The following is a 27,931-nucleotide window of genomic DNA, read 5'->3' as shown; positions in this document are numbered from 1 at the left end:
TAGTAACAGTGCCTTCATGGCCTCGTACTTGCTTTCCGCAGGAGGATTGACGATGAACCGCATCACGCGTGTGGTCGTCTCCGGCGATAGAGCGCTGACGAGGTAGTAATATTTTGTCGCGTCTGTCGATATGTTTCTTAAATGAAACTGGGCTTCGGTGTGGACAAACCAAGATTGTGGTTGATGTGTCCAAAACGACGGAAGGTGAACGCTTACTGCGCTTAACTCCGGTGTGCCAGGCGCAGCAGTCAACAACGGGGCGTCGTGTTCGCTCATGGTCGGTGATCGCCCAGATCACGTCGGGGTCACCAATATGGCGAGTCCGGAAACTTGTTCTTTGTTGAAGAAGTTTATTGCGACAGCAATATTCGATTACAAAGGTTTCTCAACAAGATAACGGACAACCATCAAAACTCACAGTCTTCTTCGAAGACGTCTCCGAACTAACTCTTTTCGGGCGCCAAAAGCGCACATGACAACGCTGTCCAATCAGCGATGTCACTCTCTGGACCAATCCCTACGGTCGCGCCCACGTGACCTTGCTGGCCAATCTGAGGGTTCGACGACCAGGACCACTCTCTATGGTCGCTACAATATCCCATTTTATTGAGTTAACATACGTGCAGTTAATTGCCTTTAAGTATTCCCTTTAGGTTGTGCTTCCATGTTTTTGTGTGTTAATATTTTTAATTGTGTAATTAGTTTTAATCATTTTTGATAGTGTTTGAATTAATTGGATGTCACGGACATTTAAAGTTATTTCATCTTTGGGGCATGGTAGTCAGTGTTCTTTAGGTCTTTAGACAGGAATGCCCTGCATTGCACAGGGCCAGAGGTTCAACAGAACGCTGCCTGAATTAGAGGATATTAGCTACAAGGAAATGTTGGATATACTTGCATTGTTTTCTCAGAAGCACTGGAGGTTGAGGGGAGACCTGATGGAAGTGTAAAAAGCTACGTGAAGCATAGATAGGGTAGATATTCAGAACTGTTTTTTCCAGGGTGGAAATGTCTAAGAATAGAGGGCAGATTTTATGGTGAGAGGGGCAAAGGTTAAAGGAGGTGTGCGGAGCTAGGTTTTTACACATAGGATGGTGGGTGGCTATAATGTGTTGCCAGGAGTGGTGGTGGAGGCTGATACAATAGTGCAGTTTAAGAGGCTTTTGGATAGACAGATGGATATGCAGAGAATAGAGGGAGATGGATCATGTGCAGGCAGAGAAGATGAATTTATCTTGGCATCATGCTTGACACAGATATTGTGGGCTGAACGGCCTGTCCATTGCTCTACTGTTCTATGTTCAAATTCTGTGTTCTGTTATAAAGAGGGTACAGTTAATTCCATTGAGGAAGTTCCCACTTGGAGATCTGGTTAAGATAAGAACAGGTTTATCGGGTAGCCAAATGGCAAGCTGCTCCAAGGAAATTCTGATCACACTTTTAATTATGTTAAACACAAGTTTAACTCAGAAAATTGACCAAATACAATGAAAATAATAACACATTTTTAACATGTGCAGGTCAAACGCTAAATGAACCACACAGTGGTGTTCAGTGATGTTTTTTTCAGAGGGCGGAATGTGCTTACGCAAGCCTGAGAAAGGTATTGCAAAGCCAACTCCAATATTCCCCTTGTTAAGAACATGAACAGTTGGAATTACACTTTGCAATCTAAATGAGAAAATTAGTAACATTTTTTAATGCATGTCATGATTTAAAAAATGCAGAAGGTGGCACTGTTTTCAGTGTTTTACTCTGAAGAGATCGTATAGGTATATGGAACAGGGGAGAAGGTATATTCATCTACCATGAACGATGCCTGGATTAGGGGGTATGAGCTTCAGGGAGAGGTTGGACAGACTTGGATTGTTTGCTTTGGAACGCCAGAGGTTGTAGGGAGACCTGATAGAAGTATTTACAATTGTGAGAGGCAGACAGAGATAGGGTGAACAGTCAGTATCTTTTTCCCAGTATAGAAAAATCAAATACTGGAGGCAATACTGGCTTTAAGGTGAGAGGGGCAAAGTTTAAAGGAGATATGCGGGACAAGTTTTTTTACACAGAGGGTGGTGAGTGCCTGGAACACACTGCTGGTGGTGGTGGTTGAATTCAAATATGTTAGTGGCATTTAAAAGACTTTTGGATAGGCATATGCAGGGAATGGAGGGATATGAGTTATGGGCAGGTAGATAAGTGATGGTTTTGACATCATGTTCGACACAGACTGAAGGGCCTGTTTTTGTGCTGTACTGTTCTATGGTCTATGATATTTTTGAAAACACAACAAGTGGGTTGAGGAGGAGAGGGAGGAAAGATATTATTTATAGGCAAGTTGGTAACATTGATTGAAAGTTGGATTGACTGCATCTGTCTGGTTATGAGTAACTAAATAGATAGACAGCCTTCTTCCACCTCAAAAACATCGCCCGTCTCCGTCCATCCCTCTCCTCCACAGCTGCAGAAACCCTCATCCGCGCATTCATCACCTCCCGTTTGGACTACTGCAACAGCCTCCTCTATGGTTCACCCTCAAAAATCATCAATAAACTCCAATACATCCAGAACTCCGCTGCCCATCTACTCACCCACTCCCCGACCCGTGACCATATCACCCCTGTCCTTTACAAGCTCCACTGGCTCCCCATCCCCCAGAGAATCCAGTACAAAATCCTCCTCATGACCTACAAAGCCCTCCATAACCTGGCCCCATCCTACCTGACTGACCTTCTCCACAGACACACTCCCACTCGTACCGTCCGCTCTGCTGCTGCTAACCTCCTGTCCACCCCCACCCGGACCAAATTCAGATCCTGGGGGGACAGGGCTTTCTCCATCGCTGCTCCCACCCTCTGGAACTCACTACCTCAAACCGTCAGAGACTCCTCCTCACTCACCACATTCAAAACATCACTGAAGTCTCACCTGTTCAACACTGCCATCAACCACTGACCGTCACCTCACCTTATTTTTCCTTTTCTGTTCGTTTACTTATTTATTTATTTATTTATTTATTCTATGTTTTAGTAAACCATGTAAAGCGTCTTTGAGTTTTTAGAAAAGCGCTATACAAAATGTAATGCATTATTATTATTATTATTATTATGAGATAACTTAAAATCAGTGAGCACTTCGGGAGCGATGTCCTGAAAGAAGCAGAAAGGAGAAAATATAAACTACAAAGTAAAACCATTTGAAACTGGACCTATTTCATAGGCAATGGGATTCTGAAAGGGAAGTTGTTGAAAGGGAGGTGAAAATAACAATTGTCTGGTAATGCAGAGCAAAAATGGGAAATGTCCGAAAAAGATAATATGGTGCAGGATAAATGTGTGGCATTGCATCATTGCGAAATGCTGTGAATAAATAAAGATTTTAAAATCCAGCTATGGCTGAAGAAGTGAAGGCACGGAGCACGTAATTATGGTAATAATAAGAAACGCTAGGAGAAAACAAAGACCGACTCTTAAAGTTGGACCTCTTGGGAGGAGAAAATGATGAGTTACGAAAGAATAGATAGAAATTGACAAGGATACTTAAGCAGTATGTTGCTTCAGTATTTACAAGCGAGAGAAGGTTGTTGGGGAGAAGATAAATCATGAAGTGGATGAATGCAAGGTGTATCACATTACAGATAGTAAAATGTTTTTGAGAAGTTGGTTAAAATTAACGGAGGACAAGATGCCAATCATGTATTCATTCTTAGGTTCCCAAAGAAACTATAGAGACTCAAGAAATAAACTTTCATGATCGTAATATGTGATGAATCATATCATATCATATCATATATATACAGCCGGAAACAGGCCTTTTCGGCCCTCCAAGTCCGTGCCGCCCAGTGATCCCCGTACATTAACACTATTGTAGCGACCATAGAGAATGGTCCAGGTCGTCGAACCCTCAGATTGGCCAGCGAGGTCACGTGTGAACGCGACCATGGGGATTGGTCCAGGGAGCGACATCGCTGATTGGCCAGCGTGGTCATGTGCGCTTTTGGCGCCCGAAATGTTCAGTTCGGCGAAGTCTTCGAAGAAGACAGTAAGTTTTTGATGGTTGTCCTTTACCTTGTTGTTTAACTCTGTATCCGAATATTGCGGCTGCAATAAACTTCTTCTACAACCAACAAGTTTTCGGACTCGCCATATTGGTGACCCCGACGTGATCTGGACGATCACCGACTATGCAGGAACACGTCGCCTCGTTGTTGATTGCCGCGCCTGGCACACCGGAGTTAAGCGCGGTAAGCGTTCACCTTCGGTTGTTTTGGACACATTCACCGCAATCTTGGTTTATCCACACCGAAGCTCAATTTCATATAAAGAAGATATCGGACGACTCCACGATGTATTACTACCTCGTCAGCGCTCTATCGCCGGAGACGACCACGCGCGTGATGCGGTTCATCGTTAATCCACCTGCGGAAAACAAGTACGAGGCCATGAAGAAAGTGTTACTGCGAACCTTCGGGTTTAATAGGCATGATTGCGCTGCAAGACTTCTGCACCTACCGGATCTTGGAGATCGACGGCCTTCCGTTCTCATGTCCGAAATGATGATGCTAGCTGGTGAGCATACGGATTGCCTTATGTTCGAACAGGCATTCCGAGAGAAGCTTCCTGAGGATGTCCGACTGCTGCTCACCCCGAAGCATATGCAGCGAAAGCGGACGCGCTCATAGCGGCTAAAAACAAGGCAAGCGGTTCGATCAACAAGGTCTCGACATCAGTGACCACGCCACAGCGACATCAAGATGGCGCCGCGTCTCCCGCCAATTCTCCGAAAGCCCGCCAAAAAGATCCGCACAAGCGCGGCTGGTGCTATTATCACCTACGATGGGGTAGCGAATCCCGCAACTGCCGCTCACCTTGTACCTTCGCGGGAAATGCCTCGGCCGATCGTACATAGGGGCAGTTACGATTGGCCAGAACCGACGCCTCTACGTCCATGATCGATTCACGGACACAGAATTTTTGGTGGACACGGGAGCCATCGTCAGTATAGTGCCGCCGACCGACCTCGAAACCAGAACGGGTAAGACAGGTCCCACCCTCATCGCGGTTAATGGCAGCCCCATTCGCACTTTCGGTATACGGAAGATGTCCCTTGTGTTAGGCCTCCGCACGTACGAATGGCCATTCATCATAGCCGACGTCAGACAAGCGATCCTGGGCGCAGATTTTCTCTGGGCTTTTTCACTGGTCCCTGATGTCCGCGGTAACGTCCTCCGACCCTCCGCCGGAGAGGAGCCCATCGCTCCGACAATCGCCTCCCCGCCCAGCCCTACTGTCCAGGCCGTCGTCGCGGCCCCTGACTCGTATGCTGAGATCCTGGCGGAGTTTCCAGAGCTGCTCATCCAACGTTTTGACACGCCTTCGGCCAAGCACGGCGTGGTCCATCACATCCGCACCGAAGGCCCTCCCGTTTTCGCTCAGGCCAGGAGACTACCGCCAGACAAACTGGTGGTGGCACGGGCGGAATTTAGGAAGATGGAGGAAATGGGAATTGTCCGTCAGTCTGACAGCCCGTGGGCCTCGCCGTTGCATATGGTCTCCAAGGCATCTGGGGGGTGGAGACCATGTGGCGATTATCGGCGTCTCAATGCTGTCACCACGGCTGATCGCTACCCCATACCGCACCTACAGGACTTTTCGTCTGGGCTGGAAGGAGCGGTGGTGTTCTCCAAAATCGATTTGGTGCGAGGATACCACCAGATTCCGGTGCGACCGGAGGACATACAGAAAACTGCAACGATTACTCCGTTCGGGTTGTTTGAATGGTTGCGTATGCCTTTCGGTTTAAAGAACGCGGCACAGGCTTTCCAACGACTGATGGACCGTGTGGGCCGGGGTTTACCCTTTTTGTTTATTTATTTAGATGACATCCTGGTCGCCAGCCCCTCAGTGCAGGAACACCAGGTCCACTTGCGGACCGTGTTCCAGAGGCTCCAAGACCACGGGCTCATTATCCAATCCTCCAAGTGTCAATTCGGCCTCCCTTCTCTTGATTTTCTAGGGTACAGAATTACCCCTGCCGGCGCCTCCCCTTTCCCCGAGAAGGTGGAGGCTATCCGGGCATTTCCCAGGCCCACCACAGTAAAAGGGCTACAAGAGTTCGTAGGCATGGTTAATTTCTACCATCGGTTCGTTCCAGCAGCTGCGCGGGTCATGCGCCCGCTTTTCCAATGCCTTGCGGGAAAACCGGTAGAGTTGATATGGTCCCCGGCCGCAGAGTCGGCTTTTACAGCAGCTAAGGCAGCCTTGGCAGACGCCACCATGTTGGTCCACCCGAGCCCCTCCGCCCCCACGGCCCTGACGGTTGACGCCTCTGACGTGGCGGTGGGCGGGGTCTTGGAGCAGCAGGTCGGTGGCCATTGGCAGCCCTTGGCGTTTTTCAGCCGGCAACTAAATTCGGCTGAGCTGAAGTATAGCGCATTTGACCGAGAGCTTCTGGCCCTCTATTTAGCTGTTCGTCATTTCAGGTACTTCCTTGAGGGCCGCCCATTTGTGGCCTTTACGGACCACAAACCATTAACATTTGCATTTTTTAAATTGTCTGACCCATGGTCGGCCCGCCAGCAGCGGCCCCTGACTGCTATCTCCGAATTTACCACCGATGTCCGTCATGTCGCGGGTAAGCTTAATGCCGTTGCTGACGCCCTGTCTAGACCTGCTTTTTCCCCTATTTCGGCGGTGGACTGTGAGGTGGATCCCCAGGAGCTTGCGGAGGCACAGCTTCTAGCGGATACCGCTTCGGCATACCAGTCCACCACTTCGGGATTGAAGTTGGCTCAGGTAGCCTATGGATCGGAAGGCACAAAAGTCTGGTGCGATGTTTCTCTTCCCCGTCCCAGGCCGGTAGTACCGCCCTCCCTTCAGCGCCGGGTTTTCGATGCCATTCATGGGCTGGCGCACCCGTCCATCCACTCCACCTCTGCTTTGGTAGCAGCTCGGTTTGTCTGGCATGGCCTACGGAAACAGGTAGCGGGTTGGGCGCGTTCCTGCGTTCCCTGTCAGACCGCTAAAGTCCAGCGCCATGTCCAGCCCCCCGTACAGGATTTCGAGGTCCCAGCAGTTAGTTTTTTCCACATCCACGTGGATTTAGTCGGGCCTTTGCCTTCCTCCCGGGGCTACACCCACCTCCTCACGGTGGTTGATCGGTTCACCCGGTGGCCAGAGGCTTTCCCATTGTCTGATATTTCGTCAGCGTCTTGTGCCAGGACTTTGGCCCTCCATTGGGTAGCACGTTTCGGGGTCCCGGCAGTTATTACCACTGACAGGGGGCCACAGTTCACTTCGTCCCTCTGGGCCGCGCTCGCAGAACTGTACGGTTCCAAGTTACAACCCACTACTGCATATCACCCCCAGGCAAATGGACTTGTAGAAAGGTTCCACCGTCAACTTAAGGCGTCCCTCAGTGCAAGGCTTGAAGGCCCGGACTGGGTAGACCAGCTCCCCTGGGTTCTTTTGGGCATCCGGACTGCTCCTAAGCTAGATCTCGGTGCGTCGTCCGCAGAGCTAGTATATGGCTCGACACTTCGAGTACCCGGAGATTTGTTTCCGGACCCTTCAGACCAGCTGTCTACAGTCCCATCAGTGTTAGCATCTCTCCGGGAACGGGTGGGCTCCCTGGCTCCAGTTCCGACTTCACGTCATGGGTGTCCCATGGTACATGAACCGCCTTCCCTGAAGGACTGTGAGTTTGTTTTTCTGCGAAAAGATTCCCATCGCGCCCCGTTGCAGAGGGTCTATCAAGGGCCGTTCCGGGTTTTGCGTAAGGGAACGGCTACCTTCACCTTAGACATGTGCGGCAAGAGTGAGCTCGTCTCGGTGTCCCGGCTCAAACCTGCACACTTGGATCCGGATCAACCAGTCCTGGTCGGTCAAACCCCTAGGAGAGGCCGACCTCCGTTAGTTCCGCTCAGTCCAGGACCCCCCGTTCCGGCAGTTCCTCCAGGACCCCCCGTTCCGGCAGTTCCTCCAAGTCCGGAACCCCCGGCTCCTGTGGTTCAGGCTGTCCCTCTCCGTACTCGTTATGGTCGCCAAATCCGGCTCCCTGCTAGGTTCCGTACCTCGGGTTCTGGGGGGGGTCATGTAGCGACCATAGAGAATGGTCCAGGTCGTCGAACCCTCAGATTGGCCAGCGAGGTCACGTGTGAACGCGACCATGGGGATTGGTCCAGGGAGCGACATCGCTGATTGGCCAGCGTGGTCATGTGCGCTTTTGGCGCCCGAAATGTTCAGTTCGGCGAAGTCTTCGAAGAAGACAGTAAGTTTTTGATGGTTGTCCTTTACCTTGTTGTTTAACTCTGTATTCGAATATTGCGGCTGCAATAAACTTCTTCTACAACCAACAAGTTTTCGGACTCGCCATACTATCCTACACCCACTAGGGACAATTTTTACATTTACCCAGCCAATTAACCTACATACCTGTACGTCTTTGGAGTGTGGGAGGAAACCGAAGATCTCGGAGAAAACCCACGCAGGTCACGGGGAGAACGTACAAACTCCTTACAGTGCAGCACCCGTAGTCAGGATCGAACCTGAGTCTCCGGCGCTGCATTCGCTGTAAAGCAGCAACTCTACCGCTGCGCTACCGTGCCGCCCTAGGTAGGGGATTCAAATGGTAGGGGATTCAAAACAGATATAGGCCAGTTTGTTTTATTTTAGTGGCAGTGAAAGTACTTGAAATATTTAATTAAAGATGGAATTATTGGAGGAAAAATAACATCAGCAACAAGATTGTTTATGTTCTTGGAGGAGATGACAAATAAGGAGAAGGGAGGGAAATACAGAGCATGTAAAATATTGGAGTCTTTGAAAATGTTTTGAATATGTAACAAAAAATGCTGGAAAATTCTCAGAAGGATAAACAAATGGAGAGAAGGGAAGAGAGTGCATGAAGTCATGGCTCTAGTTTAGGTTAGTTTAGAGATACACCACAGAAATAGGCTCTTCGGCCCACTGAGTCCAGCAATTCCCGCACATTAACGCTACCCGACATACTCTAGGGACAATTTTACATTTTATACCAAGCCAATTAACCTACAAACCTGTATGTCTTTAGAGTCTGAAGGAAACCGAAGATCTCGGAGAAAACTCATGCAGATCACAGGGAAAAAGTACACACTCCGTACAGACAAGCACCCATAGTCAGGATCGAACCCGGGTCTCTGGCGCTAAGCCACCGTGCTGCCCATCTACTGAGTGCTTTACCCAGCATGGACCAAATGGGCCAGATAGCCTGCTTATGCATCCTAAATTATTGTGATCTGATGATTTTTTTATTTGTTCTTTTCCTTTAATACAATCAAATCTAAGAAACTAACCAAAAATGATGGTAAGCAGAAATAGTAAATATTAAGTGAGTTGACCATTATCTTGTTCTAAGAGAGTAAACTTAGGAGTAGATGAGCAGTTTTCAACCATGTGATTACACAGGTCATTCCTTAATGTACAATAGAAGGCTGAGCATTCTTGCCAGGGGGTATCAAAATGTGGGACATCTTAGAGGAAAAGACAATATTATTGGAGATTATGTGGAAATTGACAACAATTTATTTTGGATATTTAGCCCCACTGTCTGTAAAATGGAAGAATAGATAATGTTAATGAACTGTATTGTCCAACAAATTCAGATATTGGTAATATTAACAATGGTTATACTCTAGGCACTTTGCTAACTTAGGCCTTCACTTTTCCAGATTTGAATTTAATACTTCTCCTATATTCAGTTCCAAGGCAGATCGGGAATATGTGTTTTAATTCAGTTTAATTCAGGGCGTCACAGCGATAGAGTTGCTACCTTACAGCACAAGAGACTCGATTTCGATCCTGACTTACGAGTGCTTGTCTGAACGGTGTTTGTACGTTCTCCCCGTGTCCTGCATGGATTTTCTCCAAGATCTTCGGTTTCCTCCCACACTCCAAAGATGTACAGAAGAAGGGTCTCGACCCGAAACATCACCCATTCCTTCTCTCCCGAGATGCTGCCTGACCTGCTGAGTTACTCCAGCATTTTGTGAATAAATCAATTTGTACCAGCATCTGCAGTTATTTTCTTATACTGATGTACAGATTTTGTTGGGTTGGTATAAATGTAAATTGACCCTATTGTGTTTAGGGTAGTGTTAATGTGCGGAGGGAGATAGGTGGTCGGTGCAGACTCGGTGGGTCAAAGGGCTTGTTTCCACGTTGTATATCTAAACTAAACTAAACTCTGAAGTATGGGTCAATAGACAATAGACAATAGACAATAGGTGCAGGAGTAGGCCATTCAGCCCTTCGAGCCAGCACCGCCATTCAATGCGATCATGGCTGATCACTATCAATCAGTACCCCGTTCCTGCCTTCTCCCCATACCCCCTCACTCCGCTATCCTTAAGAGCTCTATCCAGCTCTCTCTTGAAAGCATCCAACGAACTGGCCTCCACTGCCTTCTGAGGCAGATAATTCCACACCTTCACCACCCTCTGACTGAAAAAGTTCTTCCTCATCTCCGTTCTAAATGGCCTACCCCTTATTCTCAAACTGTGGCCCCTTGTTCTGGACTCCCCCAACATTGGGAACATGTTATCTGCCTCTAATGTGTCCAATCCCCTAATTATCTTATATGTTTCAATAAGATCCCCCCTCATCCTTCTTAATTCCAGTGTATACAAGCCCAATCGCTCCAGCCTTTCAACATACGACAGTCCCGCCATTCCGGGAATTAATCTAGTGAACCTACGCTGCACGCCCTCCATAGCAAGAATATCCTTCCTCAAATTTGGAGACCAAAACTGCACACAGTACTCCAGGTGCGGTCTCACCAGGGCCCGGTACAACTGTAGAAGGACCTCTTTGCTCCTATACTCAACTCCTCTTGTTACGAAGGCCAACATTCCATTGGCTTTCTTCACTGCCTGCTGAACCTGCATGCTTCCTTTCATTGACTGATGCACTAGGACACCCAGATCTCGTTGAACTCCCCCTCCTCCTAACTTGACACCATTCAGATAATAATCTGCCTTTCTATTCTTACTTCCAAAGTGAATAACCTCACACTTATCTACATTAAACTGCATCTGCCATGTATCCGCCCACTCACACAACCTGTCCAGGTCACCCTGCAGCCTTATTGCATCTTCCTCACAATTCACACTACCCCCCAACTTAGTATCATCTGCAAATTTGCTAATCTGCATCATTTTGAACCATTTCTCATGAAAATAACATAAAAATATGTTTACTTTTATTATTGCAGTCACTGCAAAAAGTAAAATGTCGGGAAAAACGAGTTCAGATATTGTTTGTTGATATAAATACCTGATATAAAGTTATGAGTAATTGTATTTTATCTGTTATATATTTTATTTTCCAATTTTTGTGTCAGATATGGGTCTGAAGCTAATTTATCAAATACGAAGTTCACGGAAAGAATGTGACAGTTGCAATGCCTAATATAAATTATTAACTGCACAGATATATAAAGCAGTGTGATTTTTTATTCCACACACATCCTTATTTGACATATTTTTGAAGGTATTTGATTGGAGTGATATTACTTTTCATTTGCAGAAACCAAAAACATTTCATTTCTTCCTACATAACTTTATTTTGTAAAACAAAAATGTAAAATGGGGTTAAATTACTATTATTATTTTCGTGACATTTGCTGCCTCTTATTTAATTATGTATGTTGCAACTTTAGGGAGAAGTAAGCTTGGAAGTATCTGGGTTTAAAATTAAGGATGGGCAGAAGTTTTCAAAATTATATATCTCCTTATCTATATCTCTCTTTAACTCGTAAACTTCCAAATGACAACTTAACCAAATAAACCAAGAATCCTCCAATTCCATTGCTCTGAATTTTTTTTAAATGCATATTTCTATAAGATTACTTATGCGTCTGCAACCACTGAAAAATACATTTCAAATTAGATCTGCAGGGATCGGTGCTGAGGTGCTGTTCACAATCATCATCAATAATTTAGATGAGGGAATCTAGGAATAATCCATGGAGTCAAACAGCAGAGAATCAGACTTTTCAACCCATCGAGTCCACACCAACCCACAAACACCCATTTACACGAATCCTATTTTTATTTATCCCCCAATAGTATTAATTCCCTACAAGTTCCACACAGACAGCACTGGAGTTCAGAAACCTGGATCACTGGAGTTGTGAGGCAGCCGCAATACTAGAAGGGGGGATAGAAGGGAAATGACGGATTCAGAGATGAGAGTTGAATGTACAAAGGAGGGGAATGAGTGGGGTGATGGGGAGGGAATAGCAGGATAAATGGTTGTGCAACAGTAGATATATGGAGTAGGTTACATAAACTGGAAATGAACGGAGACAGAAGAGTGTTAAAAGTCTGCTAATCCTCATTGCAGAAGGATTTACGAACAAACAGGAGTAGATACAGTATGTCATGCTTCAAATATATGGTATCCCGGTGATTTTATATCTGGCACATTGTGTACAAGTCTGGTCTCCCTACCTAAGGAAGGATACACCTTGCACCACAAGGAATACAGAAAAGTTTAACCGTGTTGTTTCCAGTGGGTTTGTTGGAGGCAGGGAGATTAAGCAAATTGGCATTATATTTGCTCGCGTTTAGAAGAATGAGAAGTGATCTCGTTGAAACGTACAAACCTATGATGGGACATGACAAAATGGAGCAGCAATGATGTTTCCCCTGCCTGGAGTATCTTAAATCAAGTAGTACAGCCTCAAAATAAGTGATTGGCCATTCAAAACTCAGACAAGAAGAAATTTCATTACCAGATTGTGGCAAATGTTTGAAATTCTCTCCCCAAGAGAATGAGGATGGCTCCGTTGCTGCATTTGAAAGATTATTGGCTATTGAGCAATTCTAGCGATTTGGGATTGCTGCTGAAAAGGCATGCTGAGGTAAAAGTTTAGTTTATTGAAGCATAAGTGGATAAATAGTTTTCACCTTCTTCGAGTTCTTATTGTTCTTATTCGGTTCTAAAGTGCTTCAATAGCAAACTGTTGGTAAGCACCTCATATATGAATGAAATTATCAGTGTGTTAAAATAAAATTTACAGAGAAGGTCACATTGAACGACAGCTCATTCCATCTTCAAGAATGTTAGAAAAATGAAAAACATCTGCAGCATTGACTTTTGATAGTCACTGTAGTGGAAGCAGATGGTAAGTATGAATAAACTTCTCCCACAACACACTGATTACTGAAATTGAGTTAAAAGACAAATACATTTCTGACTGTTTGTCCAGCATGAATGCACCCCATAACCATGAAGGGAACATAATCAATCTTGATATTTTTATCTTAACTTTTTGACTATTTGAGATGAAAGGCTTTAGTTGAATCTTGTGCTTTCAGGGAGTAATCCCTGAAAATGGGTGTGGGGATTGCAATGGGCAATTAATCTGCACTGGTTCTGCCTGGCAGGCAGGACACCAACTTTGCCCTGCCTAATCATTTACAGGATTACTGCATGCAGCCAGCACCAACTCTGCTGTTAATTGGTTTGTCAACACAGCAGGTGACCCCAAAATGTGATTGGCCTATATCACACTAACCTCCACTTCTCCAACTCAGCTAATAGCTTGAAACACAAATGCAATTTGTTGCAGCCAGAACTCTGCAACTCATTCTGACAAAGAAGACATTCAAGAATTCAAGACACAGACACAAAATGTTGGACAGGCAACATCTCTGGATAGAAGGAATAGGTGATGTTTTGGTTCCGAATCGTCACCCATTCCTTCTATCCCGAGATGCTGCATGTCCCGCTGAGTTATTCCAGAATTTTGTGTCTATCTTTGGTTTAAATCAGCATCTGTAGTTCCTTCCTTCAAGAATGGTGCATTGGTTTTCCAGTGTTGTACTGTAAGGCTTAATAGACAAGATGGAAAGGATGAGAAATGTCCTGCTTCACGGTGGACTAGGAGGCTCTCCAGGCATGAGCTGCAAACACAGTGAGACAAACATGTCAATGGTAATCAATGTCAAAAAGTGTCCTTGGGACCAGGGTGCAATGCTGTGAGGTATTTAAGGATTTCCCAAGCACGGTTAATGTCAAAAGCATCTTCAAATACAGTATCCCACCAACTGGGCATCTGGTTTTTTACACTGTCTAATGGACCACACAGGCATCACAGACTGCAAATAATCTCGACCGATCAATGATCATTACTAGTACGTGCATCACTGGACCCTCGTATGTTTACCGTTAAAAAAGCCTCATCAAGTCTTACAGCACGGAAACAAACCCTTCCGCCCAACTTGTCCATGCTGACCAAGATGTTCCATCTAAACTCCTCTAATATTCCTATTTTTTGGTCCACATTCCTCAAAACCTTTCCCATCCATGTGCTTGTCCAAATGTCTTTTAAATGTTGTTATTGTACCTGCCTCAACTACTTCTTCTAGTAGCTCGTTCCATATACCCACCACCCTCTATGTGAAAAGGTTGCCCCTCAGGTTCCTCGTAAATCTTCTTCCTCTCACCTTAAATCTATGACTTCCAGTTCTCGAATCCTCTACCCAGGATGCATTCTTCCTATCCAATTCCCTCATGATTTTATGCTCCTCTAATAGATCACGTCTCAGTGTCCTGCGCTCCACTGAATAAAGTCCCAACCTGCTCAATCTCTCCCGGTAGCACAGGCCTTCGAGCCCTGGCAACGACTTCGTAAATCTTCTTTGTATTCTTTCCAACTTAATGACATCCTTCTAATTGCAAGGTAACCAAAACAACACAATACACCAAGTGCTATCTCTTCAACATATTGTGCACCTGTAACATAATGTCCCAACTTCTATGCTCAGTTCCCTGACTGATGAAGACCAGCATGCAAAAAGCCACCTTCAGTATCCTGTGACACTACTTTCAGGGAACTATGTACTTATACTCCGAGACACCTCTGCCCTCCAACACTACCGAGGGCCTTACCGTTCACTGAGAAGGTTCTGAGATGTGACTTCTCACATCTTGCCACATCTCAAAATTGATTAACCTTTCCTCAGCCCAGTTGCCCAGTTAAATACTGTTGTAAATCTTGATAACCATCTTCAATGTCTCCAATACCATCTGTTTTAATGCCTTCTCATATCAACGTTTCACACTTGTTAGCAATTGTAAGCTTACTTTGTTCAAATTCCCCCTAAAGTGTAGGGGGTGGATGAGAAAGTGGAATAACAAAGAACTAGTGTGAATGGTGATCGATGGTCGGTGTGTACTCGGTAGGCTGAAGGCCCTGTTTCCATGCTCTCTCTAAACTGAACTAAACTGAACTAAAAAGGTGAGTTGCATGTGGAAGACACTTGCCGATGAGAAATCTTTCCAATTAGTTTTTTTTGTTTGATCTATTGCCCAGTTTAATTATGAATTGTAATGTTTCTTTGCGGGACCTCTAGATTTCTATTGATGTCTATGCCAGTGAAGCTTGTCCTTCACAAGTAGGCTTCTCTTTATTGACTTCAAGGGGTAAGAGGCTCAGATCCATTGTGTAGGAAGGAACTACAGATGCTTGGGTTTAAACCGAAGATAGACACAAAAAGCTGGAGTAACTCAGCGGTTCATACAGCATCTCTGGAGAAAAGGAATAGAAACATCGAAAATAGGAGCAGGGGAAGGCCCTTCGAGCCAGCACCACCATTCAATATGATCATGCCTGATCATCCAAAAACTGTACCCCATTCCTGCTTTCTCCGCATTTCCCTTGATTCCATTAGCCCTAAGAGCTATATCTAGCTCTCTCTTGAAAACATCCAGTGAATTGGCCTCCACTGCCTTCTTGTGGCAGAGAATTCCACAGATTCACAACTCTATGGGTGAAAAAGTTTTTCTTCATCTCAGTCCTAAATGGCCTACCCCTTATTCTTAAACTGTGACCGCTGGTTCTGGACTCCCCCAACATCAGGAACATTTTTCCTGCATTTAGCCTGTCCAATCTCTTAAGAATTTTATATGTTTCTATAAGATCCCCTCTCTATCTTCTAAATTCCAGTAAATACAAGCCCATGACCTCATTGCTCTAATACTCAAATCCTCTCGCTATGAAGACCAACATGCCATTAGCTTTCTTCACTGCCTGCTGTACCTGTACGCTTACTTTCAATGACTGGTGTACAAAGACACCCAGGTTTCATTGCACTTCCCCTTTTCCTAATCTGGCATCATTCAGATAATAATCTGCCTTCCTGTTCTTGCCACCAAAGTGGATAATCTCACATTTATCCACATTATACTGCATCTGCCATGCATCTGCCCACTCACTCAATCAATCTATGCAAGCCACCCTGCAGCCTCATAGCATCCTCCTCGCAGCTCACACTGCCACCCAGCTTTGTGTCATCCGCAAACTTGGAGATGTTACATTTAATTCCTTCGTCTAAATCGTTAATATATATTGTCAATAACTCGGGTTCCAGCACAATATATATTAATGATTTAGATGAAGGAATTAAATAGGTGACGTTTTGGGTCGAGACACCTTCTTTTCTGTGGGGAATCCTCTTCCAACTTATCGATTTGTTTGTATTACAATGTAAAATGTGCATTGTGGGGAATGTATACCAAAATATCCAATTATTGTTTAGGTATTATTGCAATGTAAATTTCACATAGATTTCTAACCTTCTCCAATAATACCTGTGGATCCCATCTCAATCAAATGTATTCAATTTGCCATTATGTAAAGATTTTTGCCGCACAGAAATCAGGAAAGACCACCACCATCACTGGCGCAGTTCGGTGGTCTGCATGTAGTACTTCAAACAGCCAAGGACCCCACACTAGGTTTCTTTCCGAGACAGGAATATGTTTGGAATTTTTCCAATAAAAATAATCTGGAGTTCAAAAGGAGATCATATAGCAATCTTTTGAAACCAAAATTGGTATTGCAATGCAAAACAATCTGAAAGGCTCAGATTGTTTTAATGTTTATCATTATGAAAATGTTCTTCCAGATTTAACATCATATTCAAGTTTGCCAAATCTTCATCAAAAGAAGTTTAAAACGCTCTAGATGATGCATCCTGAAAAATATGCAATAATCAGCTTTGCCATCACTTATTTATGGCAAAGCACATCTGGACTAAGAAGCACCGAAAGAGCTGATCCTCTTCTGCCATTGTCACTTCGCTAAAAGTGCAGGGTAAAGCTTACTTATGTTAGTAAGCAGTCACATTTTTGATTTTTTGCATATTCCTGGGACAGCAGAAGTGATCTGATAATTTGCCATTTGTACAATAAATTGTGGCAAATTCCGATTGCTTAAATTGCTTACATTTTTATTTTTTAATGTTATAATTAATTTGAATCTTGTGTTCACTGTTTAAACTGCATATGGTGGAAATATAACTGTATTGGAAAGGTTTTAAGATCAATTCTTTTTTTTGTCTGGGAGAGACAACAGCTCAATGAACAACTTGACAAAGCCTTGAAACTTCAGATATATACTGATCACAGCAAAACAATTCTGGATATTCAGCATTATCTCAGCCAAGGACATCATAATGTTTTGGTACATTGTTTAGCAGTACAATATTTTATCCTTTTTTTTACATACATCAGAGATAATAACCAAAACTATCATTCTTTTTAATCCTTATTTTCAACTTATAGATTATAGTTTTGCTCATCTATGCAAAATATTCCTACTATAAGCTTAAGTATTTTATTTCTCCTGTGTGCTAATGTTCTGAATGACAACCTTTCAGAAAGGGCTGAGGTGTTTTATGCAGTTTTTGACAACCATTATAAAATAAAAGTGACAGACAGCTTGAAACAAATCTAAACCTTAATGGCATTTGTTATTTACGACAACATAAAATTGTGGAAATGTACATCAAGACTGAAAATGTGCTTCATTAATAGTGCATTCTAATGCTTTTTAAATTGACTTTCTTTTTGACTTAACACAAATCAATGGATATTCAAAATATTTACGATCATATGCTTGCACGTCAGATTGTCTGTGCCATCAATGATGCTACATACAGTAATAAGTTATAGAAAATATTTCAGCACTGTCTCTCCCAGGGGTGTGTGTGTAGCAAACCATAATTGAGTACCAGTTTGCATGATGGGCGCAAATCTCCAAAAAGGTCAAATTCTGTTCAGGCTCTGTTAGTATTTTAATGAGAATTTTAATATGTCAGGCATTTCGCTCACAAGTGATAACTGTACAGAACTAATAAGCTACCCTGGTTAAATGATCTTCGGGGGATGGATATTTCAGCTAATTTGATCAATTACTTTGTGTTACAGTCCCCAGATGACACAGAAGCTAGAGTACACACTTTGGCAGTTGACGAATCAGTGCCGTCAACACACACTGTCAAGGTAATGAACGCTCTTCTCCTTGTCATTTTTCTTCTTTGTCTTTTAAAGCAGAGTAACATCGATTTGGCCCTAGAGAGATTTAAGATGTGTTTCATTTGTATGTTATGTGGTTAAATGCTGAATGAAACTGTTACATTCCCAGCTAAATGGATAGTTAGAAACAAATGCTTCCTTGCTACATTTGCTCAGTGCTGATTGTGGCAGACTGAATAAGCATTTCTAATGTATTTGGAGAAAAAAAGTCTCTTAATTTAGACCAATTTAACTGTAATCAACAACAACATATGCATTGCTATACAAAGAAACAACATTTATAAGGCGCAACAAATGCTAGGTAATCTGCCTTTTATATATTTGTAAGCAAAATCTGCTCCACTGCACCACCTCCCCCCAACCCAACCATTTAGTAAGATGTCTAATAGATCGTATGCATGACATATGATACACAGTTCCCATTAAGAGATGGATATGACCACTCCAGCATTCCTTGGATGCATCCTTTCATGATGTTTTGCTTTGCTTGTTCCTCACAGACCAAGAATTTATCATGGGTATCCTATCATCTACTGCACGGTTATGTCTGTTCAACTCAATAAGAAGTAGTTAAAAGTACTTCTCCAGCATTTATCATGAACGAAAGAGTGTCGCACGGTACTTACGAGGACAGGAGGTAGGCGAACCAGTGGACAGGAGGAAAGTTAGATGGGGAGAGATTGAAGATGCAGCCAGAGAAATTGATTTCTTGGAGACTTTGAAGGGTGGGAGTTAGAAAGACAAAATAGTTGAATGAAAGAATTCCCAGAGGCCAAGTGAATGATGTGTTGAAATGTTGGATGCATTGGGCAATTACTAATCTGGAGCCAGAGTGATATAAGGTGCAGCAAAGACTTATAGCATCAGGTGATTCTTCAGGTCGGATTATGGAGTGATTTGGTGATCAGCTGAGGATTTTTAGCTCAGTTTCAGGAGAGGGAGTTTTGGCTGAAAGATATATAGAATCATACAGCATGGAAACAGTCCCGACAGCCCAACTTGCCCATGCCAGCCAGGATGCCCCACCACCAGTCCCACCTGTCTGTGTTTGGCCCATATACCTCTAAACCTTTCCTATCCATGTACCTGTTCAAATGTCTTTTCAATGTTCTTATAGTATCTGTCTTAACTACCTCTTCTAGCAGCTTGTGTACTTATAACCCTTTGTGTGAAAATGTTGTCCCTCAGATTCCTATTAAATTTTTCTCTTCTTACCTGAAACCAACATCCCCTGGTTCTTGACTCTCCTACTCTGGGTAAAAGACACTGCATTTACCCTATCTATTCCACTCATGATCTTATACGCCTCTGCAGAAATACTTCTTAATCTCCTGTGCTCACAGGAATAAAGTCCTTGCCTGTCCAACCTCCCCCATAGCTCAGGTCAAGTCCTGGCAACATTGTCATGAATCTTCTCTGCACTCTTTCCAGCTTAACTACATCCTTCCAATAGCAGGGTAACCAAAACCTGGCATAGCAAGCTCACCACAGGAGCCCGTGCAGCAGAGAACAGGCACACTGCAGAGGCCCAGAGGAAACGCACCGCGCGCAAGGCTCGGGCTACCTCCACTTCCACTGCAGCACCCATTCACTTGTGTCCTACATGTGGGCGTGCTTTCCGGGCCCGGATTGGCCTCACCTGTTACTTCCGTACCCACAGTCACCAATCCTCCAACTGAAAGTGAAGTCATGGTCATCTTCTAACCTGAAGGACGAACAACAACAACAACAACCAAAACCTAACACGATATTGCAAATGCGGCCTCACCAACATCTTGTACAACTATAACATAACATCCCAACTACTATACTCAATCTATATGCTAAATCTCTTGTTTGTTTGTTTGTTCATTCCAAAACAGCCAAAATGGTACACGATAGCGCGCCAATTTTAGGCCCACTTTACTCAGCTTCGTCCCTTTGGTGCTAATGAAAGATTTTATTGAAATCGGTGTTATATTTTTTAAGTTATTCACATTTTAAAGTTTAAATCTATCTCATAGGGAGGGGTGGGGGTAGAGGGGGAGGGGAGGGGAGAGGGGGGGAAGGAGAGGGTGCTGCACCAATACACAAGAGGTTTGGGACTAACGGGTCCACTTGGTCTAGTATATAATAAAAAGGAACTGCAGATGCTGGTTTATACCACAGATGGACATAAAATGCTGGAGTAATTTAGTAGGGACTAATTCACTGGAGAAAATGGATAGGTGACGTTTCAGGTTGGGATGTTGGCTAGAGATGGTATGAGCCCAAGAGGGATACATCATAAGTTCTACCTCGCCACTTGGTGGACACAACAGTTGGTCATCTTTTTGCTGAGGTTTGGAAGGTGGAACTTCTCCAGGTTAAAATGGAAATGTTTACCAAAACATCAGACAAATCAAATCATCAAGCAAATACAGCTTAATATAACAAGATCATGCAATATTCTGACACAACCTCATTTATATGAATTGCAATTAATAAAAATATATTTGTTTGCTTTTCAATGTGTTTTAGTCTGTTCACACAGTCTTTATATCCTTTGAACTCTGAAAGTAGTTTTGAGCTGAGGGTTAAATTCATGTCATGTCATTCACGTCATTGAAAGTAACTCTTCTTACAAACAAAGTTTTTACATTATAATCTCTGACCTTTGTATAAAACTTATATTTTCTTAACAAATTTAAGTCTAATGCAGTGCTGGATACAATTACTGAAGAACAAACTGGATCAGTTTTCTCCAATTTACATTCCGCTTTCGATAAACAAGATGACCTGCTGCAGGACAAGTTTCCAAGAAATTCCTTATCACAAATAGCTGAACAGGGTAAGTACAGTCCATCAACAAAAGCTCTCACTGGGGAAATCTCATACTTTACATTTAGAGGTCCTGAGATGTACAAACATAATTTTTGACTTGTATGTTTTTTGTTTAGGATTTTGGACTTAACTTCTGTATACCTGCCCTCCTTTTATGCATTGCATTTTAGAGTTTTCTGTAATGGCATTTAGTTTTTATTATAACATCTGACTTGGGTAGGAATCCATGTAGGTTGTAAAAAGAGTAAGTCCATTCATTTCATCAACTTTTCCAACATTTTGGTTTGCAATGGTTGACATCATCATCATCATCATTTCTTTTCTAAAACACTTTGGTCCTTCTGCTCGTGTTAACAATGACTCTAACAACAAACTTTCTCTCTTTGCCAATAAACATATCACCTCTAAGCATGGAGCCAATCTTTTTTTCAATTCCCTGTTCAAACACTCTAGAAATTGATTTGCCCAATCCAAAGCACCACATAGTCTTCACCAACATCCAAGCATTATTCTTTACGATTGATTCATTATTCTTTACAATTGATTCATTATTCCACCTTATTCATCTTTATCACATTGATTGACAAACAATCCTCATCCGCTTCACTTCCTTGCACCAGATTTTGTTCTAAGTCAGCACAATAATCATCACAATGATCTATGCATATCTATTTCCTCTTCCTCATCTATATTCTTCCCCATCCACAACATTGTTCAGAAATATGTGGTAAGTGTCCATATGTATACAAGTGTTGCATCCAATCTTAACTTTGTCCAACTAAACATTGGAAAAACTGAAGTTATTTTCTCCGATCCCATTCTAGATTCACTTTCTTGGACATCTCACTCTCCTTTTATTCACCATTGGTATCTATTTCTTCAGTCATCAAAGTCTTATTGTGGCACATGCTTGAGTACTTTCTTCAGGAACTAAGGCGTATTTGCAATTGCCATTTATACTTACAGTATTGTCTGTAGAAATAGGCTGTGGCCTGTTATTGAAAATACTGATTAACTTTAACTGGCATCAGAGATGTGCATCATTGCTCCCTAAACAGGTTTTAACTAGTTACCAATGGGAGGAGTGAAATTATAGTGTGGCCAGGGTGGTGTGGGTCTCTGATAACGCTGGTTGCCTTTTTGAGGCAGCGACTCTTGTAGATCCCTTTGATGGCGAAGAGATCAGTATCCATGATGGACTAGGCAGTGTTCACCACTTTTTCAAATCTACTTCATTACTGGGTATTCGAGTCATAACCCACCAATATGCTCTCTACTGTACAGTTGTGGAAGTTCAAGAGAGTATTTGTTGACATACTAAATCTTCACAATCTTCTAAGGTAGTAAAGGCGTTGATGGACTTTCTTTATGATTGTATCAATTTGCTGTGTCCAGGACAATTTGCTGGGTCCAGGACAGATATGCATGCCCAGCAACTAATGTGATGTCAATTGCAATTGTTAGTAAACATAACTTACAACTATTATGTGCTAAATGGAAGTAGGTTTAGTTACTTTAAATTCAAACACTCAAAGTAATAGATGCTTGTCTTCTCTGCTCCTCCCAAAAATTTACAATTCTCACTCAAGCTTTTGTTAGCATCAAAGCCTCATCAGAGAGATTTTTCCCTTCATCAAATCTTCGGTGCAAGCATGTTGGAAAGATGGTCGTCCTCAATACTTGAGTAATGACAGATATATTGATTTGTTCTGGCTCCAAACCCACTATCAAGGCAAATTATTAGCAACTCTCTTCAACCATGGTGCAGATGTTACTTCCACTCAGTGCCATAAAGTCTCACTGCAGACAGTCACATTTACTGTTTTTTTAATATATTTAATAATTGCCGTGCCTGATTTCGTGATTGTCAAACTTTCACCTGGAAGCATTCACTAATCTATTCTGTGGAAAGCAAATTTGCACAATTAGCACCTAATAAAAAAAGTTAGACAAAGACCTTATAGAGGTGTACAAAATCATGAGAGGATAGATCGGGTAGATGCAGAGTCTCTTGCCCAGAGTAGGGGAATTGAGGACCAGAGGACATAGGTTTAAGGTGAAGGGGAAAAGATTTAATAGAAATCTGAGGGGGTAACTTTTTCACACAAACGGTGGTGGGTGTGTGGAACAAGCTGCCAGATGAGATAGTTGAAGCTCGGATTATCCCAAAGTTTAAGAAGCAGTTAAACAGGTACAAGGATAGAACAGGTTTGGAGGAATATGGACCAAGTGCAGGCAGGTGGAACTAGTGTAGCTGGGACATGTTGGCCGGTGTGGCCAAGTTGGGCCAAAGGGCCTGTTTCCACACTCTCACTCTATGACTTTAAAAACAATGTAGTTTGGAGCTTATTTATAGCCTTATGGATGTTGGAAAGAAGCTGCACCCGTACCTGGACATTACCATTTTCAGGCACCTATACGTCTTCCAACCCCTTGAGGAATTCTTTGCACTCCCCAGATCTAAGTTTCACCAACACCTGCAAAATGAAGCCCCTTGTCTTACTCTGCAGAAAATATCTGAATGATTTGCCTTTTGCTGCAGCCCTTCCCTGCATTAGCCTTGTCTGCCTTTGAAATTCACGCTTCGAGCTAAAGAACAACATGGCAAAAGAAATCCTCATTGCACTTGGTATTTCAGTAGCTTTTTTAATAAATGCTTTTTTTTTAAAACACACCCACGTAGCCCTAATCTTAAGTAGTGAAAATTGTTTCGATAATACTAGGATTGACTCCCACTCCCTGAAACATGCTGGAATGTTGATGATATAATTGCAAAACCAGTAGGAAAGGAAATGCAGATTCATTTCAGAGAGACATTTAGTCTTTTTACCTCAATGTAACTGGTGTATTTTAGCATGTAATGTTGCAAAAGATTTACAGCAATGTACACAGCAATGTACAAGAAATATATTTTTCATCATTCAGAACCTGAAGCAGAATTCCATTTACGAGATAAAATCAAAGGAAATGTGAGAATTGATAATTACAGCTTGTTGGAATAGATCTGTTATGCAGAATGCATATAGTTTACAACTTTCTGGTTTTAATTCTGCTTTCAGCTCTCTCTGGCTCCCCCTTTATGTTTTCTCCCCACAACCACCCTCACCTACTCTGTAAAACATCCCACTCTTATCCCAAAATCTTTCTGCACCTTTCCATTTAAATCATTAACAAAATAAACGAAAGATTCTGGGGAATAATTAGCCGTCCTGTACCTGTCATGCTGCTGCAAGCAAGATTTTAATTGTACTTGGACCTCACTGTAATTGTCATATGACAGTAAACTTGACTTGACTTGGCAGTCAATCGTCATCCTTAATATTTCAGTGAAATGTCATTGACCAAATCACAGCCACCCTCCCCCCATCCTCTCATATTTGCAAGAAGGTTGCAATGTAGATTATCCTGCTAACCTACTGGCCTGTGAAAGAGGGGATAAATGCAGAGAGGCCCCTCTCTTTGGGAAGGTGAGAGAATTTACAATTGAGTTTAGTTGTGACAGGAAATGATCGGGAAACCCAAAGGGAAGAGCAAATATCCAAAGTAGAGAACAGTCAATTGAGAGGGGGATGGAAGCCATGAATGGGAGGGGGTGAGAAATCTTGATGAGGGAGAGTGAGACAGTGACTCCCATCTTAGTCAATGGCTCCCTTCTCCCCAGCCCACCGTCTTTTTCACCTCATTGCTTATCTAATGACCTACCCTTTTTTGAGACCGTGCCCTCTCAGGGAAACGACTTCCCTCCTCCAACCCTGTTCAGCCTTCTAGAAATGCTTCACCTAATTCAATTTCCCCTTTTCATCTCTCATAATTTTGCAGCAACACTTGATAGCAACGACATTCATTTTTAGGTACAGCTCTCACCAAGGCCCCATATAACTGTGATGAAACACTTTCACTCTGGTACTCAAAACCTACAATGAAGGCCAAAATATCCGTGGCCTTCCTGATTGGCAATTTCACCTACATTTTAGATTTCAGTGACTTATGAATAAGGGTAATGGGGTCCCGTAGAACTTGGGTCTGAAACATGCTATGAATTTAATTACAATAAATGAACAGCCATGATCACGGTGAATGGCGGTGCTGGCTCGAAGGGCCGAATGGCCTACGCCTGCACCTATTGTCTATTGTCTATTGTGCATTGTCTATTAAAAGAATTACAATGGTATGACGATAGGATTGACTGAAGTGGACTGGAATGCAGGTCATAAGCAGTGGAGACATTTAGAGAGATTTCATAAAGCTCAGCAAAGTTATTTTCCAGCGAGAAAGAAAGGCACAATGGGACGGACGAAGCAACTGTGGTTAACTAAGTGAAAGTGACAGGAAAGGCCAACAACATTATGACGATTAGTGGTGGGCCAGAGGATTGAGAAATATTTGGAAACAAATAAAAAATGGCTCAACAAAAAAATGTAATGGGGCAAGATGAAGTATAGAGTAAACTAGTAAATTCTATAAAAATATAAAACAAGTGCTTTGATAGGTACATAGAAAGTAAGAGAATAGCTAATGCAAATTTTGATCCCTAAGAAAATCAGGCAGAAGAACGGAAGCAGAGATTCCAAATGATCAACGTGGACCAGTCTAGATAATAGAAGACAATATAATCATCCCGATATTAATAGGTGGTAGACAAGGAGCTTTTAGGGAGGTAGGATCTTATCGTGATCTATGTTACTAGAAAAAAAATAGAGAAACTAATGGTCTAACACCAACAAGTGCCCAGAACCTCATGGTCAACATCCTAGGGAAATAAAAGTAGTGGTTGCAGAGATAGTGAATATATTGTTTGTCATTCACCTCTTGAATTCTGGGGGAGGGAGGGGAGGGAGGGGGGTGGGGTGCCAGAGGATTGTTCATTGCAAAAGTAATGCTCTTATTCAAGAAAAATATATAAAATGCCAGAAACTGTAAGCCAATTGATTGAACATCCATTGTTGGGAAAATAGTGGAACCCTATAATAGTAGGACATCTAGCTGCAAGGGAACCCTGACCATGTTATTCCTGAAGCAACCATTGTTGGACATTCCCTAGCAATTTGATCTCCTCAACATAACACTGGATCCCTTTTAGCCAAATTCCATTATTGCCCTTGCACCTTTCTGGCCTCCACCACATGCAATGCACTAGCCTCTCTCCCCTTTCCCAATTTCCATCTCTCTCATATCTCTTGCCTAAGTTGCAAGCATCAAGTCACCTTCCACTGCCACATCGGTAGGCCCTTGTCCTTGCCCCCTTACTGTCCATCAGTGACTCTTCCCACTAACTGTCCTTTACTGAACCCCAATGCTCTGCTCCTCCAGTAATCCATTATAGTACATAGATGACCACAATGCCCAACCACATCACAGGCTTTCTCCAGCCGCAATTCCCACTTTGAATCCAAGCTTGCAGGGATGCACTGGCACATTTTTGAAGAATGAATTTTTGAAGAAGAATCCCTGTTGTGACAGGGCTTCACTCCCACAAATCTGCAATGAAGGATCAGTCTAGATAACCCATCCCACCTTTGGAGGCACCTACATTTCTAGGCCATTAATTTTCAGATCACCCAATTTATAATTTGACTTCATGATAACAATTCGTATCAGCCAAGTTCAGGACCAGCATTCTCATCTTTGAATTGGAAAATCCCAGGTTCAAACTTAGCCTCACGATTTAAGAAATATATTGTAGGCTGATATTTCATTGCAATGTTGAGAAAAAGGTCCATTATCAGAAATACTGTTGTTCCAATGCAACATTTAGCTGGACCCTCAGCGATTTGTAGAGGTGTACTGGGATCGCACATCACATTCCTAACAACAAGCAAGGCATTTCCGATTAGTGGAAATGCCTTGCATGGAATCCAATTAATTCCTCCCTCAATAAATGCCATTGAAAACTGAACCTTTAGCTCATTATTCTTGTCTATGCATAAATTGTCTTCTGACTACAGAACAACCATCTATATTCAAAAGATATTTATTAGTTGAGATTCACTTTAAAATCTCCTCTTCCATTTTTTATAAGAATGGTTTTGAATAGGACCATGAATTTAATTTTAGGCATAAATATCCTAATCACATGTTAAACCACAAAACCTTGAGAAAACAATCAAGTGCTGAAAAACAAAACTGATATCTTCAAAAAACATTCAACTGAGAAACACATTTGAGGAATTTCTCATGACAGGGCAATCTGTAACTTTGCAAATATAATTCTTTTTTCATGGATACTGAATTACTTGTTCATCATTTCCAGTGTTTTCTGTTTTTTATGGCAGTTGTATTAAACTTTGTTATGGGTACTGAGGGGAGACTAAGTAAGTGGCTGATTATTCATCATTTGTCTGGCTAGGTGTTATTGTAACTAACAACACACAGGTTCAAAGCTGTGCTGGGTCAGGCAGTTCAGTAGAAAGAGAATATTCACCCTCTTGCCATTGGTATACTACTGCATTATTTGCAAAATACAGACTATATTGAAGGTATATTTTAATGCAAAATAAAAATTTTCAATGATATTAGTCCATCATTGAGCCTTATTCTGAAGAGTGAACGTTTTGTGTCATATTATAAAAAGATGTTATCAACCATTTTTTAAGATGGCATTGGTATTTGAATCTACACATAGATTTTCTGACATGGAGCAATAATGACAAAATTCTTGATGATGATGTTGGTTATTTTGTTCATAAGTACCATGTAGTGCCTTGAATTTATACCTGAATTCAAGGTACCACTATGATCTTTGGCAGAGGATTACCTGCTCTGGACTCTCTCGA

The 27,931-nt window shown here is 42.7% G+C and overlaps 1 protein-coding gene across 1 annotated transcript in view; it reads left to right on the top strand.

Moving 5' to 3' along the window:
• The window catches only part of LOC144592053 (uncharacterized), a 171,285-nt gene that overhangs the window by 96,522 nt on the left and 46,832 nt on the right, over positions 1 to 27,931 (top strand). The window contains exons 8-9 of the mRNA XM_078396293.1: positions 18,249 to 18,323; positions 21,027 to 21,165. Coding sequence (XP_078252419.1) covers positions 18,249 to 18,323; positions 21,027 to 21,165 — 214 coding nt within the window. The remainder of the gene's footprint in view (positions 1 to 18,248; positions 18,324 to 21,026; positions 21,166 to 27,931) is intronic.

The sequence above is a fragment of the Rhinoraja longicauda genome, chromosome 3 (genome assembly GCF_053455715.1).
Source record: "Rhinoraja longicauda isolate Sanriku21f chromosome 3, sRhiLon1.1, whole genome shotgun sequence".
NCBI lineage: Eukaryota > Metazoa > Chordata > Chondrichthyes > Rajiformes > Arhynchobatidae > Rhinoraja > Rhinoraja longicauda.
The sequence above is the reverse complement of the archived record's forward strand: the minus strand, read 5'-3'. Positions and strand labels throughout refer to the sequence as shown.